The sequence below is a fragment of the Prorops nasuta genome, unplaced genomic scaffold (genome assembly GCF_024137725.1).
Source record: "Prorops nasuta isolate Cenicafe-Biocafe unplaced genomic scaffold, Cenicafe_Pnas_1.2 PNAS00022, whole genome shotgun sequence".
Lineage (NCBI taxonomy): Eukaryota > Metazoa > Arthropoda > Insecta > Hymenoptera > Bethylidae > Prorops > Prorops nasuta.
Window position 1 is genome coordinate 1,743,358 of NW_027116819.1, and position 17,888 is coordinate 1,761,245.

Sequence of the window (17,888 nt, forward strand, 5' to 3'; positions counted from 1 at the left end):
ATGAAAAATTACATATCAACTCGTTATAAATAGTTTTGATGAAGAAAGATACAATAATTTTCTAAACAAAAAATATGTATTACGGGATTTTATTTGAAACGGCGCGATACTCAGTGAGAAAATAATTTAATAATGATAGAAACTCATTGTGGAAATCATATCATTTTTAAATAGTTTACTCACTAGATATATTGCAGCCGAAGGCGCTATAATTGCGGCCAATATTTAGTGAAATGGCGTTTTAAACGCAGCCGTGGTGCTAATATTGTTGAACATGTTATTACAAGTAAAACGTTTTTACCCATGATAACAACTTTCAACATTTATAAAAGCAACCGTTAGAGATACGAATAAGGTAATATTGAATTAATTAAATTTTCTCAAAGAATATGATAAACGTACCTTTTGAATTTCTGGGCCATGTTTTCTTTTGAACAATATGATCGTTCGCATATATCCATGATTTATCCTTACGTATCAAAAACGTATAATGACCAGTTGCAGCATTCTTGCCGTCATGGAAAATCGCACAATTCGCTTTATAAACTTTATCACCCATTTCTAATTTCTCAATAGGTATACCTTTAATGTTTCAGTTTTTAAGAACAATCCAATCTTTAACGTTTTCTATATTTTCAGTTTTGGTATTATATAATGATAATTTAACAATCAGAACTTTGTTAGTAACTGTACTAGCAATTTTTTGCTGAAGTTCTAAAGAACTCATGCAATTACTGCACAAAGAATTCTATAGTTTTTTTCTACTTAGAGAAGTTGCTCTGAATTATTTCTTTCATGTGCTCCAAGTAACTATGAATTCACGTGGAAAACTCACGTGCGGATCATACTAACAAAACGAACACTTCGATGGATACTACATATACGTCGCGCCTGCGTTGCGGCCATATTGGAATCAGTTTCACACCTATAGCACCAACACATTCGATAGAGCAAAAGTAAAGGACAGAAGATACGCTTAAACGTGTAAGAGTGAGAGGTCCGATGGAGACACCAAAATCTTGGTCGGGAAGAGAAGAAACGCTAAATGAAATGATTTGAGCTATTAGTGGAACGTAATCGTGAGATCTCATTATTGCGTGAACCGATTTAAACGTTTGCGGTCTCATTCGTAAGCTTATATTAACATTATATAACAAAAGTTTCATCAAAATTTTCATTAAATGAACCGATCGGAAAATATATCCATCGGAAAAATCGTGAGTCCAAACTTGGCGTAAAAGTAGGTAGTGTCGCGCGGCTCTTTAAATTACTTGCCGCATAACACTACCGTGTTACTTGATATCTTTGTTTAAAAATTGCTTGACTGCTACGAAAAACTGAATCCAGGTTAGGTCAAATTAAAATATCTTATACGTTACTTTAAATTAATTTATTAGCTTTATATTTTTATTATATGCTTTTAAACATATTACACACGTCTTGATGATGTTTAGTCTTCCAAAACTTCTTAAAGTGCTAGATATTAATCGTTTACAAACTCCGCTGCATATTTTTTGTTCAAGTATATGCCAGTGTTCAAAGAATCCTCACCAGTGGGCGACAGACCATGCACCGGTATTTATAAACAGAACTTGAGCTTAAGCTCCCCTTGAAGCCTATAAGATATGTAACATAGTGTAACGTCGCGTTTCGCGGCTCGGCCTCGAACAGTGTTTCACTAAGGGAATTACCTAAATTTTTAAGAAGACACCATTCAGCCATGATTTACCAAGGGAAGGCAGGGACCAGAAACGGACGACAAGACACACGGAGTTATTAATGTCCAGGGAATGCTAAATAAAGCTTCTGCACAATCATGATTATAAAAGTTATAGATTTATTCCCGCGAACAGAATGAAGATACACATATAATCTACTCTTAATTACTCTAATTAACGCAGATATTTTCTTTATCTAGTAGTTGGACGCCAGTGCGCTGGGATTCTGTTGATTTTCCTCCGCGGTTGGCCAGCTTCAGACCTTCAGGCGTGCACCTAGACGCTTTTTAAATTTCACCTGAAATAATGGGGTACGGCTATGGGGAAGAAAGTTCGAACACGGTATGCGATGGGAAACCTTTGAGGAGGCTCTGAATGGCTCTCCTCCAACGAGGGACTACACCCCGACCAAAAATGTTCCTAAGAAATGGGAGTTCCCTACGCGACTCGCGATCATTGAAGTATATTATCTCATGAATACGAAAACCGATCCCGAAAAATAATAAACACAATAATCATTTATTATAAATAAGAAACCGACTAATATTACGCCGGACCAAATTCGAGATAAGACAAGGAACTAGGTAACAAGGAGCCCTGGCCTGTCCTAAAGAGAAAGCCAATTTTACCTGAGAGCAATAGCTAATTGCGAATGACAATGGAAGGAGGCTGCTGCATGCGTCTTTGCAAGAAGTCCACCACTAGGTTGTCCACTGCATTCAAGCTATACTTCCCCTTTATTCCCCAGTTGTATTCACTCACAACTTTCATAAAATAGGAAATCAACTACAGGCCAATGCCCTATTACCGTATTTGCAACGGGAAACAAATTAACACATGAGGAAAGAAAAAAATAAAGACTACACACATCTTAACCAGACGGGACCCAAATTTTGTGCCTTAGGCGACCACAACACGCGAGATTATCAGATCGGCGCATGCGCGAATAGATCAGCTATCGACCCGCGATTTATCGTAATACAAGCAATAATCGCGAGTACAGGCAGGTGGCGCTTCACCCTCCCCTTTACCGTAACTAGTGTAAAAAACTCAAAAAATTTGAATTTTTTCGAGACGAATACAATGCCTTGTCACAATAGAATATAGACTTTATCGGTCTTAAGCTTGAATTTGAGCTTAAGTTCTGTTTATGAATATCGGAGTGATAATGTTCGAATACGGATTCCTTTGTTGTATATGCTCGAAGTTCTTATATACATATGTATATCATCTTTATTTGATAGTCTGGTCTGAGATTATTTGAATTTTAGAAAAATATTCGGATAATAGATTTATTAGTGTTATTCGGTGAGACGCTACTGTCTATCCTAGAGGATAGCGTAGAAAGGGAGGCAGGAGTGATCCCTCACCGATCGCGTTCGCGTCCAAATAGGCGACTTCTTACAAGACCCGGGCGCCTTCGATGTAATATTAATAATGCCCGAAGATTTATTGATACAGAGGGGTTTCTAACCCTCGTATGCGAATCGAGGGGATGGGGTGCTAATAACAGTAATTCTTCAATTCCGGTTAAACTCTCTTTATTATAAGTTCCGTACTCAGTATGATGCAATGTTCTCCTTACGCGGTTTAGTTACGCTAACGCGAAGTCCTAAATGTGGGCGCGGCCTACGTTGTGTGAACGCGGCTGAAGCCCCGATGACATAGTAGCTAGCCTTGCGCTCGAGCCACTAGTCGGCGTTCGCGGCGGTCCCGGTAACCGGAAATTTTATCGAAAAAATTTGTAGCATGGAGTATACTTTCTACATATCGCATGAATATGACTAAAGTTTGCGCATATCCCTACAGCTCACCTAGCGGAGAAAGTAGGCGAAACTTCCCCCAGGCAGTTGACACTTGACAGATTGGTTATTATTTGTATTATTGGTTAATGTCAGATAAATAATAGTTGAATAAGTTAATGTTGAATTTTTTATTATAAAAGGCATAAGATGTTTCATGAAAAATATATTGCAGTTTGCTATCAAATGGACGCCGAATTTATATAGTTATTGTAAAGATGACTGAAAAAAAGGAGCATATAATTAGCTTTTATACACTCAAAGTAGGTGTATAAAAGCTAATTATATGCTCCTTTTTTTCAGTCATCTTTACAATAACTATATAAATTCGGCGTCCATTTGATAGCAAACTGCAATATATTTTTCATGAAACATCTTATGCCTTTTATAATAAAAAATTCAACATTAACTTATTCAACTATTATTTATCTGACATTAACCAATAATACAAATAATAACCAATCTGTCAAGTGTCAACTGCCTGGGGGAAGTTTCGCCTACTTTCTCCGCTAGGTGAGCTGTAGGGATATGCGCAAACTTTAGTCATATTCATGCGATATGTAGAAAGTATACTCCATGCTACAAATTTTTTCGGCGAAATGTCTGGTTACCGCGGTCCCCACCGAGTCGCGCGCATCGCGCGGTACTCCGCGCGCCACCGATGGATTCCTGAACTAACTACTACGCGACGCTACGCGGATGAGTCTCTATCCCCGCGCGTGCGCGTTACTCGACGGTTATTCGCACTCACTAAGTTCCCGCGTACTCAATGTTACGTACTGGGTAGTTGTGGCCGCCTATCGGTCGAGTTTTGGCTGACTTGACACTAGAGTCTGGGTCAGTAGAAACGCCGACCGAGCTTTGCGACTCACGGTACAGTATACTAAAGTATTACACTCCGAGCGGTAAGAATGTAATGAGTTGGCAAGCTTCGGGGTGAATGATAGTATGTATAAACATACGTTGGAACAGCAAGTTTGACACAAAAGTTTGTATTTTCAGGTATTACAATTATACTTACAGTAAACGCTAATTATGCTGGATCAGCATTCGCAGGATTATTTACTATTTGTCACAACTATTGGAGAGACTAGACTCTCCGGTGGTTGTGGATTACTCGCACTTTATTAATTATGATCAGTTCGTAGTAATTGTGCTCGTCTTCCAGAACGGTACGTGTTAGGCACGACTGAAAGATGTACACTCGCGACAATTTCTACACGACTCGTTTCGGATTTAATTATACTAGACTTAATTACCAGTACACGGCGACTGGGCAAGAGATTTGTTAGAATACGGTGGAGTACTCTGCTCCCGTGGAACGAACACTAGAGTTACGACCTTGGAACGCGGATGATGCGGCAGCGGCTAAGCTTGCACAGAATAAGACTCGACTTGAGGGTCGCGGAACTCGCATATATATAGGAGGCTTAATAGGTCATGTGTCGTCAGTAGCGCCATGATCTTTCGACACATGACGACCAAAAAGTCTCCACATCCACGGCCGACGCCCAAGGTTTGACGCATTTCCGGAAAAGAATTCCGGGTGTCAGCAATGTGCAATACTACTGGTATTGCACACGGACGCGTGCGATCTACTTTGGTCCGGCGAGGTGGCTGACCCCTACGTTACACAACCACAACAACGACCCGGCTTGTTTTGGTTCGGTACTTAAGGTCGCGAGTTCTCACGGAAATTGTACTAAGTCCGCGGCCTTGAACCGACTCAAGGGAACGATCACGTCAACGGTCAAACTCGCAACGAATTTATGTAATCGCGAACACTCTTTTTAATTCGCGCCTCTACACTATGATTTTCGTTTAAGGCCCGACTGAACGACCACTCCGCTAGGTTGCCCGTTTACCCGTGACAGGTAAGCAGGGCCAGCGGCTCCCTATAAAACGATCGGTGCTACGAGCCCTAAAGCCCTAGCACGCCCCGGGACGTCACAGGACTTTTTCACAAAACGAATAATTACCCTTATGTTAGCTGCCTAGGGCTGGCTTACTTCTCTCTCTTTCTCTCTCTCTCTATCTCTTGCTCTCTCCTTCTCTCTCGTTCTCTCTTTCTCGCTCTCTCCTTCTCCCTGGCTCCTCTGCCGCCCTTTTATGGTGGCCCGAAGGGCTTGGGTGTCCCGTCGTCCGATATGGGTTCGCGGCTTCCTGGCAGTCGCTGCACTTTTCCTGTGTACTCTGGTGGCGGCTGTCAGTGGGGGTCGCACTTAATCTCGGCGGTGGGGCACATGATAGGCACAATGTGTCTTCTAAGACCTCCTAACTACGTGTGTCGGGGCAGTTCGTGGGAGCAGGTAAGGCCCTGCGCCTGTCCCGCCGCTGCCCCGCTACACTCATCGCGCGACACTGAGAAGCCGACAAGTTATCGATCTTCGATAAATAACTCATCAGTTGATAACTTCCTAGTTCGCACACGACCCGCCTATCTAACGCTTGCGATTAGCAAAACGTTATATGACAGCTATTATAACGCTGCGGGAACGCAACGTTACATTGGATAACGCGACTAACTTGATGTGCGAATAGGTATAGTTTTAATATCTTCAATTTCGAGAATACGAATATTTTTATTGTTACCTAATATTCATATATTCAAATCTCGATTCAAATATAAGTAATATATTTGAATTTCAACTGCAGCCCTAATTAAAAATGCATATCGTTTAAATTATTGAAGGTAGAATGCTCTATGGTTGGAACCAAAATACTTATGAAAATTCATATTTTATGAGAAATAAAAAAAAACAATTAAGCTTCGTCTGTAAAAAAAGGCGGTAGGTACATAAATCGTCTAGCATAAATAATATAGTAAAATGAAATATTCGAATTAAAAAATTAATGAAATTTAAGTGTTAGGTAAGTATTTATTTTTACTGTGACAAAAGTTAAAATTTTGAAAAAAAAAAAATACTTACAAGAAAGATACTTGACGGGCCCATAATGTTCATACCTAAGTCGCAATCTTACAACACAAGCGCTGTTTCTCGTAATTTTAAAATGTGGTTATTTAAGTATGTTCTCTTGATCACACACACACACACACTCACACAGTGAAACTCAACTGGCGGCGTATAACTGTTACCCTTACCCTACTTACATTCTATCTCTCCGAAGTAGAGTAAATTGAGCTCCTTGAAATACGCAATGACGAAATTCAATGTCCTGCCCAGCAATTTTATCCTGCTAATTTCTGTCCTTTTGGTCTCGATGACAGATGACCCCTACTGCACAGTAAAGCTGAGTCTTTTCCTCTCATTTGGTGCTACGCGTGCCCCGAAACGGCCGAAACTCATTGGCACAGCGCAGTTTATATTTCAATATTACAAAAAGCAATTCTATAATTGACCTGTTGGAAAAAGGTGCATACTAGTCGCAATAATCTGCTCTATAACTTACTTAAGTTTCAATGAAGCTGGGGAATTTTCCCAGATATGTCTTGTAACCGGTGGAATCGATCCAGGTTAAAATAATCTGAACAGTTTTTTCGGGAACACTAACTTTATTCAAATAACTGAACTTAACTCAAAGCAGGAGCCTCCCGCGATGCTATGGCACACTTATTATACGCTACACCAATCGTCTTATCACTAAAGAGGGAAGGAAGGACTTGAGGGAGGTTGGCAGAGCTAAATTCAGGGATCAGCAGGGGTAGCGACAGGGAGGGCACTAAATGGGAAGGTGGACGGCAGGGAGAAAAGCAGGGGAAAGGACTCAACCGCTCCGGCGACGTCTCTCGGCTTCCTCCCGCGTCGACACTCTTCTAGAACTCCGCACGAAACCAATGCAAAGATTGGGGCCAGGAATAAGAAGTCGGTACTCCTCAATAATCCCGCACCGACCCAATCAACTTCACAATCCTCGGCGTGCGGCCTGCTAATCACGCAGCGCAATCGGTTTCCAACCGACTCGTTCGATAGCAGGAAAAGATCTGGCAGTTCTAATTCTACAACAAAAATGGTCTGGTCCTTATTTCCCTGTTCATTCAGGGGTCCAGATGCTTTTACTAATTCCTAGGACATTAGCATTCATCAGGGCAACAGCGCATGCTCTCGATCATCCAGCCAATTATTATGTGTAATATTGACTATTATCCGCATTCGCACTGTTCCCTAGGTTTCTCAATCTCTCTTCCAGCGGTGTCGTCTGCTATGTGGCTTGGTGGCTTCTCGGGGGGGGGGGGGGGGGGGGTCGGCATTGGTGGGTCGGTAGTGGCGCGGGAGTAGCGCTGGCAGGCGAGCTCGCAACTCGGCGCGGTAATGGGAAGGAACTGGTGGGGTGTTCGGCGGGGATAGGCGGTAAGGGGACGGTAGGAGCGTCGTGTAAACAGTCGCGCTCGGCAGAAAGGTTAGAGTGAGAGGGCATTATAGGCTTTGGGAGTTTTGGGACATGGGAGAGTAAAGGATAGGAGAACAACAGTTTTCTAGCTCATGTTGGAGCAGAAAAGACTTCTTAATGCTACTTTTAAGTAAAATAAAATATTCTTAATACGCTTTATATTACATACAACTAATCCTACAAACATTCATCCAATTCCCAATCATACCATTTCCTAGAAACATACACTCTCCTTCCATGGGCGACACTTACAATATTCCTTCTGCAGAAAACTACATTGTAGCCCCACGGAAGGTTAATCATACTACACTCAACACTCACAGGCATACTGTGGTGGCGCGGGAGGCACTAAGGGGGAGAGAGGAGAGCTAAAAAATATGTACATTTCTGTAACGTGTTTCTACCATGTTACAGTCTAAAGATATTGTACTTCAAAACGAATCGTACTCTATGCAGTCCATGTTAAAATTTGCAACTTTGAGGTTTCATAACTCAAAAATTAGTACGGATTGTGGTACTGGAATTTTGACCACTCATCAAGTATGATACAATCAACCTATAAACTATGCTTTAGCAAATCTGGGGGAATGGTCATTTACAAAAGAATATACTTAATTCCATTGCATATAACACAAGCTCGGATAGTAAATTTTTTTGTGTCACTATTTTTTTTTGTTTTTTTTTTCGAAATTTTAACTTTTGCCCCAGTAAAAATAAATACTTACTTAACATTTGGATTTTACTAATTTTTTTAATTCGAATATTTAATTTTATTATATTATTTACGTTAGACGATTTATGTACTTGCCGTCCTTTTTTAGAGGGGAAGCTTGTTTTTCGTGGGATAATTTACACGGTAGCGCTCGGCGGAATATATCTATATGTATTTATTAATTAGTTTACTCAATTAAACCTTAAAATATCTGTAGTTTTACCATTTTAGGATTCATTTGTATTGTAAAAATGTATACAATTCATTAATAGTAAATCTAAAACAGTTATATGCAATTTACACAGGTTTAAACTTTTGAAAAGTGAACGCTCAGGTTTGTTTACGTCTGTTTTCATCGTTCGACACTTAGCGCTTGGTGCATGACTACTAATCCAGATTGTACACAGATATGTTAAAGCATTTACAAACGAGATGCGTATCGTATTGACTATTTTATGTCCCAATAGGTTGTCTCCTCAAATGTCAACCAATCACAGATACGCCCGGTTAAATAATTTCGTCATTTAATTACTCCTAAATAAGGGGCAATAGAATAAAAAATTTAAGATATTCGTCTTCAAATCCTTTTCTATTTCTAAGCTTCTCCTATTGGTCGCTTTAAATTACACAGCCTATATAAAAAAATCTAGTTTCTTTGACATGAAAATGCTAAATGATACTAATTTATAGTTATCTATTTAGTGTTATTGATAAAAATATTTCTTTGTTGTCTAGGTACTAACATAAATTATACGATAGGAGATGTAGTTTCCTTTAATGACAAAGATAACAAGCCTTTAATGGAACAGGATGATGAAGATTCTGATGATGAAGATGACATAATAAAGCAAGATGACAATTTGGTATTATTAGGACATGTTGAAGGGGATTTCAGTATGTTAGAAGTTTTTGGTGAGTTTTTTTAAAATAACTAACAAATTAATGTATGTATTAAAAGTACTCTAAAATTCGTCATTTATATAAGACTGTTTTTAATTATACAAAAAGTTAATAATTATGTTTATTTCAGTTTATAATGAAAAGGAAGGATCATTTTATTGTCATCACGATTTATTGTTACCATCATTTCCATTATGTATTGAGTGGCTGAATTTTGATGCTGAAGATGCTAAACCAGGTATTGTTTATTATTTAATACGTTAACCCGCCAATAGGAGCGTGGAGTGTTACGGATACCCCGTTTATTTTTCGTTATTTGACGTAAAATATTTACGAATTCAGATTTTCTTTGCAATAATATTATCTATGCGATGTTCCCTTTGGTACACAATAGCAGTTGGATTTCTTTAAGTTATTTCTATTAATTAAACTCTAATACTTGTAAGTGACTGTATAAATTTTTTATTAAGGTACAAATAGATTTCTATTCTTGGAGTGCTCTAGACAGGGCTGTTCCTGGATTGATAGCCGCTTAGGCACAAGAACATTTTTGCGCCCCCTTCTTAAATTAGTATATTTTACTGAATGATTTTTAATATAATGAAAGGTATACAAGGTGAGGCACTTAACGGGAATCCGTATACCGACATTACAGAGCAAAAACTATTTCGCATGCAGCATCGTCATTTCTTGACAGATTTGCATTTTTGTGGACTTTTCGGAAACGTATGAACATTAGTAAAGTACGTTGGGGGATTTTGCGATTTAATTGTGGTTTCTCAATAATGTTAATTTATTTATTAAAACAAAAATTTTTTTTCATTTTTTGTTAATTGTCCTAACGTAACTTGGTAGATAAGCTTCTGGCATTTCTAAAAACCTGTAATAACTTTACAATCCGTCAACAAATGACGACGCTGCATGCGAAATAGTTTTCGCCCTGTAATGTCGGTATACGGATTCCCGTTAAGCCGGCCCAAAATATGGATGTAGAAAGACGCGTATCTCTTTAACTATAAAAGGTATTCCATTTGTATATAGGACCTTTTCGAAGCCTCTTGCTATTTGTTTCAGAAAGGTCATATGTGAAAAATAAATATCTGTCACAGTTAAAGAGATATACGTCTTTTTGTATTAATGCTTTGGGACAACTTAACTGCCTCACCTTGTATATAGATCAAATTTAATGAAATAACAGTGGAAATGAATAAAAGGGAAGTTTTGTCATAGGCAAATGAATCAGTTTATGTGTTATAGAAGGTATGAAACCAAATTATATATATTTTTTAAAATTATTTAATGCAATAATATTAAATATATTAAAAGAATATAAATTAATATGTGTGTAACAAAAACACAAATAGTACATATGAAATCGTTATTTTTTTAATCAGTGTAGTATTACTATTTATGTGTGTATATTATTTTAAACTTTTTTGAAATAAGTAACACACATACATAGGGTTACCAGAGCCAAATGTTAAAATGGTGGACATTTCAAGTTAAAATTGATTAGAATGGAGGGCAAAATTAAAAGCAAAGGAAAAATTAACTTTTCATTTTCTTTAAAGCAAAAATGCACCAACATTGTTTTAAAACTAATATATATATATATTAGAGTGTCCGTTAAAAAGGCATTATTTTTGTTTGTTTGTTAACTATATCTTACTTAGTATAGAATCAGATAAAAATGAGGTTTGCAAGAGTCTAGCCGATTTAGGTAGTAAAAGCCCGTGCCACCGAAGGATTTAAGTTAAAAACTGGATTTCACATAGAAAAATGATATTTTGTGACTATTTTGCATGTCATTTCTTCATTCTTCAAATATTGCACACTATGATGTAGCTTTAGTTAGTTTAAGGGTCCTTGAATATGGATCCATAGTGAAATTTATCTTTTCACTTGTTACAACCTTTATTTCCCGTGTTAATATTTTTTTAAATAACGATTTGCAATAATTCATTATAGCCGTATCTTGAGTAATTTCTCCTTTTTTACGTCGGTATCTCCGCCCCTTTTCGTTCTGACATATCTGAATATGATAAGATTATTTAAACATTTTGTCTAATTTTTTGTAAAATGCGTTTCATGGGTTAATGTTGTTAAAAAACATTTATTTTTGATGACAAATCATTTTATTCCTGTGTCTTCTAGAATCTCTATCTTTATCTCTCTTCCTGTTTCTATTACTTCGAAATGATTAATTTTTAAGTTAAAAGTAGAGCCTCTAAGCTCTACCTTAACCCGGCAATGGGCGCGCGGGGTGTTCAGAACACCCCAAAAATAGAAATCTATTGGTAACGTAGCGAAAAATTTGTGCAGTCACTTAAAAATATTAGCGTTTAATTAATACAAATAATGTAAAGAAATGCAATTGCTATTGTATACCAAAGGGAACTTCGCATAGATGATATTTATTGAAAAATAAATCTGTATTTGTAAATATTTTACGTCTAATAACGAAAAACAAATGGGGTGTCCGTGGCACCCCACGCGCCTATCTACGTAAAAAAAAAGCACGCGCCTATTGGCGGGTTAAGGGGTTGCATTGCGCGTCGAAAAAGTACTTCCAAATTATCTTCTAAAATCTTAGAAATTTGAATATTTTCGTAGGGACCAAATTGGCTCGTATTGATCTTCTTAATTAACGTAAAGGCTTATTTTTTTAATTAAAAAAAAAATTTTTTTAATCGGATATTAATAATAATATTTTATTTCCCATCAATAATTTCGAAAAAGGGAGCCTTTACGACACTGCGCCAAACTTCAACGAGTAATTTGAGACTAAGAAAAACCAAATATTCCAGTAAATGTAGAAGATTTTGTGGAAATACTGTTGTAGCGCAACAAGGAAAAATTTGCAAATTTACCATTGCTGCGTTACAATAGTATTTCCACAAAATCTTCAACATTTATTGGAATATTTGGTTTTTCTTAGTCTCAAATTACTCGTTGAAGTTTGGCGCAGCGTCGTAATGGCTCCCCTTTTCGAAATTATTGATAGGAAATAAAATATTATTATTAATATTCGATTAAAAAAATTTTTTTTTAATCCAAAAATTAAGCCTGTACAAAAATTAAGCAGATCAATACGAGCCAATTTGGTCCTTATGAAAATATTCAAATTTTTAAAATTGTAGAATATAATTTGGAAGTACTTTTTCGACGCGTAATGCATTCCCTTAAGGATATATTGAATGCATTTTTAATTTCTTCAAATTTAAATATTTTTGTTAATGAGCTCTTAAGTATATTTAGATATCATTTTTGGTAATATTAATATATCTTATTGTAAAATATATTAATATTACCAAAAATTCCATCTAAATATACGTAAGAGCTCATTAACAGAAATATTTAAATTTTAAGAAATTAAAATGCATTCAATATATCCTTAAGGTAGAGCTTAAAGCCTGTACTTTTAACTTAGAAACTAATCATTTCAAAGTAATAGAAACAGGAAGAGAGATAAAGATAGAGATTCTAGAAGATACAGGAATAAAAGGATTAGTCATCAAAAATCAATGTTTTTTAACAGCATTAACCCATGAAACGCATTTTACAAAAAATTAGACAAAATGTTTACATAATCAAGAGACACGGTAGTGTCTCGACGGCAAGTACATATAAAAGTAGAAAATGACATGTCTATACCGCCGAGCACTACCGTGTACTTATACAGCAAGTTTTGCCGTCCCAATTTTCAAACCGATTTATTTCTATGAATGATCAATTGTCATAATTTAAGTAAAGCTTTACTTAAAATGGTTTTGAAAAACCTTTCATTTGAGCCTATAAACATTAAAATCGTTTCACGTAATCCAGAGATCTCATACTCTGTTAGCTATATATATGCCGAAGTTAAAATTCTTCTCCCTTCTTTCTTCCCGAGTGAATGTCCGAGGCTGATTTTGTATGTCTCGGGCTGAAGTTGGCCGCTAAGGAAAGTGACGTCATTTTCACATCGCTTCCAACAAACTATACTCAACGACGAAACTATAGTTGTGAACTTGCAAATAATTCGATGTAATCGATATAACTAATCCGGCGACTTGTTAACTGTCAATAGTAATGTAAGGTTATGTAAATTTAATGCAGTGAGAATGTTCATTATCATGTTAGTGAATGAGTTTAATTTTTAAAATGACAAATAAATTCGAATAATAATGACATAAGAAGTTGACAATTATTAGATAAGTATAACATTATATTTTATAATACAGGATGTTAGTATACTTTGTGGTACTTTGTGAAATTTCTTTTTCAGATAAATTAAGATAGAATATTTCTAATTGAATTGTTGAGGATAGAGCTGACTGGATGAAGTAAAATCAATATTTACATATTTTCAACACTGTGCGAAGAAGATGTATACTTTCAACATTTATGTGCATCAGTGATTATCAGGAGCATATTAATTGCAAGAAATTGTTAAGGTATTTGAAAATCATATGCTAAACTTGCAGGTGTTGAAATCATTAACAAAATATATGTTTAACTGTTTTTTCTTTAAACTAATGTGGAATTTAACTGTACGATAAGTTATATCATATATACAAACAATTATCCAGGAGACAATAAAACTTTCTTATTACTACGATTAAAGAAAAGTAGATGAATATTTGCTAATCGTTACTTAATATTCAATTATAATATAAAAAAAGTATTAAAACCAAATATTTATCTACGCTCCCCTAATCAGAGTAGAAAGAAATTATTATTATCTGCAAAAAAATTATTTAATTTCTTATAAGTTTAACATTGAGTTTTATAATATAATATATAATATATTTTTTGAAACTTAGTGAGATTTTATTTCAGATTGAATTATAATAACGTGTTTATTGTGTCATTGTGCAGGCTTGAGCTGTAATATTAAATATAAGAAATCAGAAATGATATCAGTTTGCCATAGTAAGACCCATAATGCAAAGTTAATGGTGAGAGTTAAATCTAAGAAAAAGGTGGAGAAATTAACAAATTTGGAGGCCAATTCTTGATAATGAAAGGCTTGCAGGTGATTTTGGGCATAAACTTTTGAAATATATATGTCTATTAAATAATAAGTATAATGAAAACATCATCTAGATGTGAAACAATGAAATGGAGTCATCATTTTAATATTTTCCATTCGATAAATAATACAGTGAATAAATTTGGGAAAATGGAAGCAGTATATCTAAAATACAGGCTTCCATTGCATTAATTTGTGTATTTTCTAGTTTATATTGATGAAAAGAAAATACAAATGGCACTAGTTTGCTTGAAAAAGAGCCCTGATTCATAGTTGATATTGGGAGTAACAGTTAAGAAAAAGGGATGAATTTCCAAGCAAATCCTTAAAAGTGAAGGGCTTGTAGATGATTTTGGGTATACAATTTTGGAATTAAAAATCACATAGTTGATGAAAATTATAACAAAATCACGTGGTTCTCTAAATATGAAAAGAATTCATGATTGCAATATTTTACATGTGATGGGGCATACAGTGAATAAATTTAGGAAGCTGAAAACTATATATCTAAAGAAGAGAGGCATCCATTGCAGGAGTTGGTGTATTTCCTAGTTTATATATAATGAAAGGAAAATATAAATGGCACTAATGTGCTGGAGAAAGTGCCATAATGCAAAGTTGATATTGAGAGTGACAGCTAAGAAAAAGGTGGAAAAATGAGTCAATTCATAAGAAAATCCTTGAGAGGGAAGGATTTGCAGGTGATTTTGGGCATACAATTTTAGATTTAGAACTCATATAGTTGATGAAAAACATAATAAAATCTTGTAGATGTGTAAATATGAAAGGAATTCATGATTTCAATATTTCACATGTAATAGAGCATACAGTGTGTAACTTCAGGAAACTGAAAGCAGTACACTTAAAAACATAGGCTTCCATTACATTAACTGGTATATATTTTACAGTTGATATTAATGAAAAGAATATATAAATGTCACTAGTTTATCAGGGAAAGAGCCATAAATCAAAGATGATAGTGAGAGCAACAACTAAGAAAAAGGTGGATTTGAAGGTAAATTTAGAAATAAATTTTTGAAAGCGAAAGGCTTTAAGGTGATTTTGGGTATAAGATGTTGAAAATATAATTCAAACAGTCATTGAATCCTATGTTAAATGCATCTAAAAGTGTAATTATGATAAGAACTCATCATTGTAGTATTTTTTATTTTACTTATTAGATTAATAAATTAATATCTCGAATTGAAGCGTTACATTATGGAACGATCACAACATTGGAAAATGTTTTGTAAGATTGAATTAGTTAAAACAATTTTTTAGTTTTAATTCCTATATTCTTACAAAACGTTATAAGATCCCACAAAAAACAAGCTTCGCTTGTAAAAAATGGACGGCAAGTACATAAGTCGTATCTAGCATGATTAATATATAATAATATAAAATATTTTAATTAAAAAAAATAGTGAAATCCAAATGTTAGGCAAGTATAAATTTTTACCATGGCGAAAATTGAAATTTGGAAAAAAGTAAATAGTAATACAAAAATTACTTGCCGGGCCCGTAATATCCATGTGTAAGTCGTTATCTTGCTATATAAGCGTTGCTTCTCGTAAGTTATAAATGTGGCTATTTAATACGACTGCACACAACGGGCCCGGCAAGTAATTTTTGTATTGCTATTTACTTTTTTCCAAATTTCAATTTTCGCCATGGTAAAAATTTATACTTGCCTAACATTTGGATTTCACTATTTTTTTTAATTAAAATATTTTATATTATTATATATTAATCATGCTAGATACGACTTATGTACTTGCCGTCCATTTTTTACAAGCGAAGCTTGTTTTTTGTGGGATTATCCTATAAAAGAGATTACACTTTCCATATTTTCCCAGTTGATTGTGTTACTTCACAATGTCGATAAATAAATTTGGAGGTATTTCCACTACCAGTAATGTGAGAAAATATTTCCGCAAAACTGAAGATGAAACATTAAAATTTGATAAACGTATGAATGCATTTAATGCTAAGGGGAATATTATTTCAAATTTAGGATTTGCTGCTACTGATGAGAAATGTGCTGTGAATATGCGTGTTCTGCTGGATAATATGAATGCTGTACGTGAGAACCTTAAAAATGAAATGCAAGAAAACAGTGATATTTTACGAAGTATTGCGTTAAGACTGGATGAAACCGAGTTAAGGCTGAATGATTTTCAAGTGAAATTGAGAATTTTCATGCAGAAACATGTTGAAGATAAAGCAGATTTAAAGAAATATGCATCAATTTTCATGGAGAATCAGGCTAAAGAAGATGCTGAATCAAAGAAACATATAATGAAGATAATGCAGAATTAAAAAAAAAAAAGGGCTATTTTTCATGGGGAGAATCATGCTAACGAGAATTCTTCTTGAAATAATTCGTCAAAGAGTTTTATTAGGAAAAAGAAACTTTTACTACCATCACTGCTCGATGTACCCTTGTAAACCCAACACATACCTGAAGAGTTATGGATAGTGAAGAAAAGAAAAAATTGGTCGAAGAACTGCATGTACCTGCAAGACGGAATTTTCAACGTAGAAGAGTTATAATACGAGGATTCGATGACCTCTGGCAAGCAGATCTGGTTGATATGAAGAATTATACTGACGGAGGTTACCACTATATTCTCACAGTTATTGATGCATTATCGAAATTTGGATGGGCAGTAGCACTAAAAACCAAAACTGGCAAGGAAGTGACATCCGCATTTACGAAGATTCTGAAAAGTGGGAGATGTCCCAAAAATTTGCAGACAGATGATGGCAAGGAGTTTTATAATAGTGATTTCAAATCGCTTATAAAGAAACGTAGAATAAATCATTACTCAACATACAGCGTATTGAAAGCTACGATAGTTGAGCGCTGGAATCGCACGCTGAAGACTGAAATGTGGAAACGATTTACGTTGAATGGAAATTATAAGTGGCGAGGCATACTGCAGCGACTAGTTGAAGACTACAACGCAAGAAAACATCGTACTATAGGAATGCGACCAGTTGATGTGACGCCAGATCATGCTAATATGCTCCTGACTACAGTATACAATAATATAAAGGTTGTTGGTCGTGCCAAGTTCAAAGTAGGTGATTTTGTACGAATCAGTAAATACAAGAATGTATTCGCAAAGGGATACACACCCAATTGGACAACTGAAATATTTGAAATTATAAAAGTGCAGAAAACAAATCCTGTTATATATTTACTTAGAGACTCTAGTGGTACTGATATATACGGAGGATTCTACGAATATGAACTTTTAAAAACTGCTAATCCTAATGTATATCTAGTGGAGAAGGTATTACGTAAGAAGGGTGATAAGGTCTTTGTGAAGTGGTTAGGATTCGAGAATACACATAATTCATGGATAAATAAAGATAATATGTTGTAA

At 35.4% G+C, this 17,888-nt stretch overlaps 1 protein-coding gene across 2 annotated transcripts in view; it reads left to right on the forward strand.

The window, feature by feature from the left end:
• nclb (no child left behind) overlaps positions 1–17,888 on the forward strand; it is a 288,007-nt gene that overhangs the window by 45,493 nt on the left and 224,626 nt on the right. For both annotated transcript variants that reach the window (XM_066740055.1, XM_066740054.1), the window contains exons 4-5: positions 9,318–9,494; positions 9,613–9,720. In XM_066740055.1, coding sequence (XP_066596152.1) covers positions 9,318–9,494; positions 9,613–9,720 — 285 coding nt within the window. The remainder of the gene's footprint in view (positions 1–9,317; positions 9,495–9,612; positions 9,721–17,888) is intronic.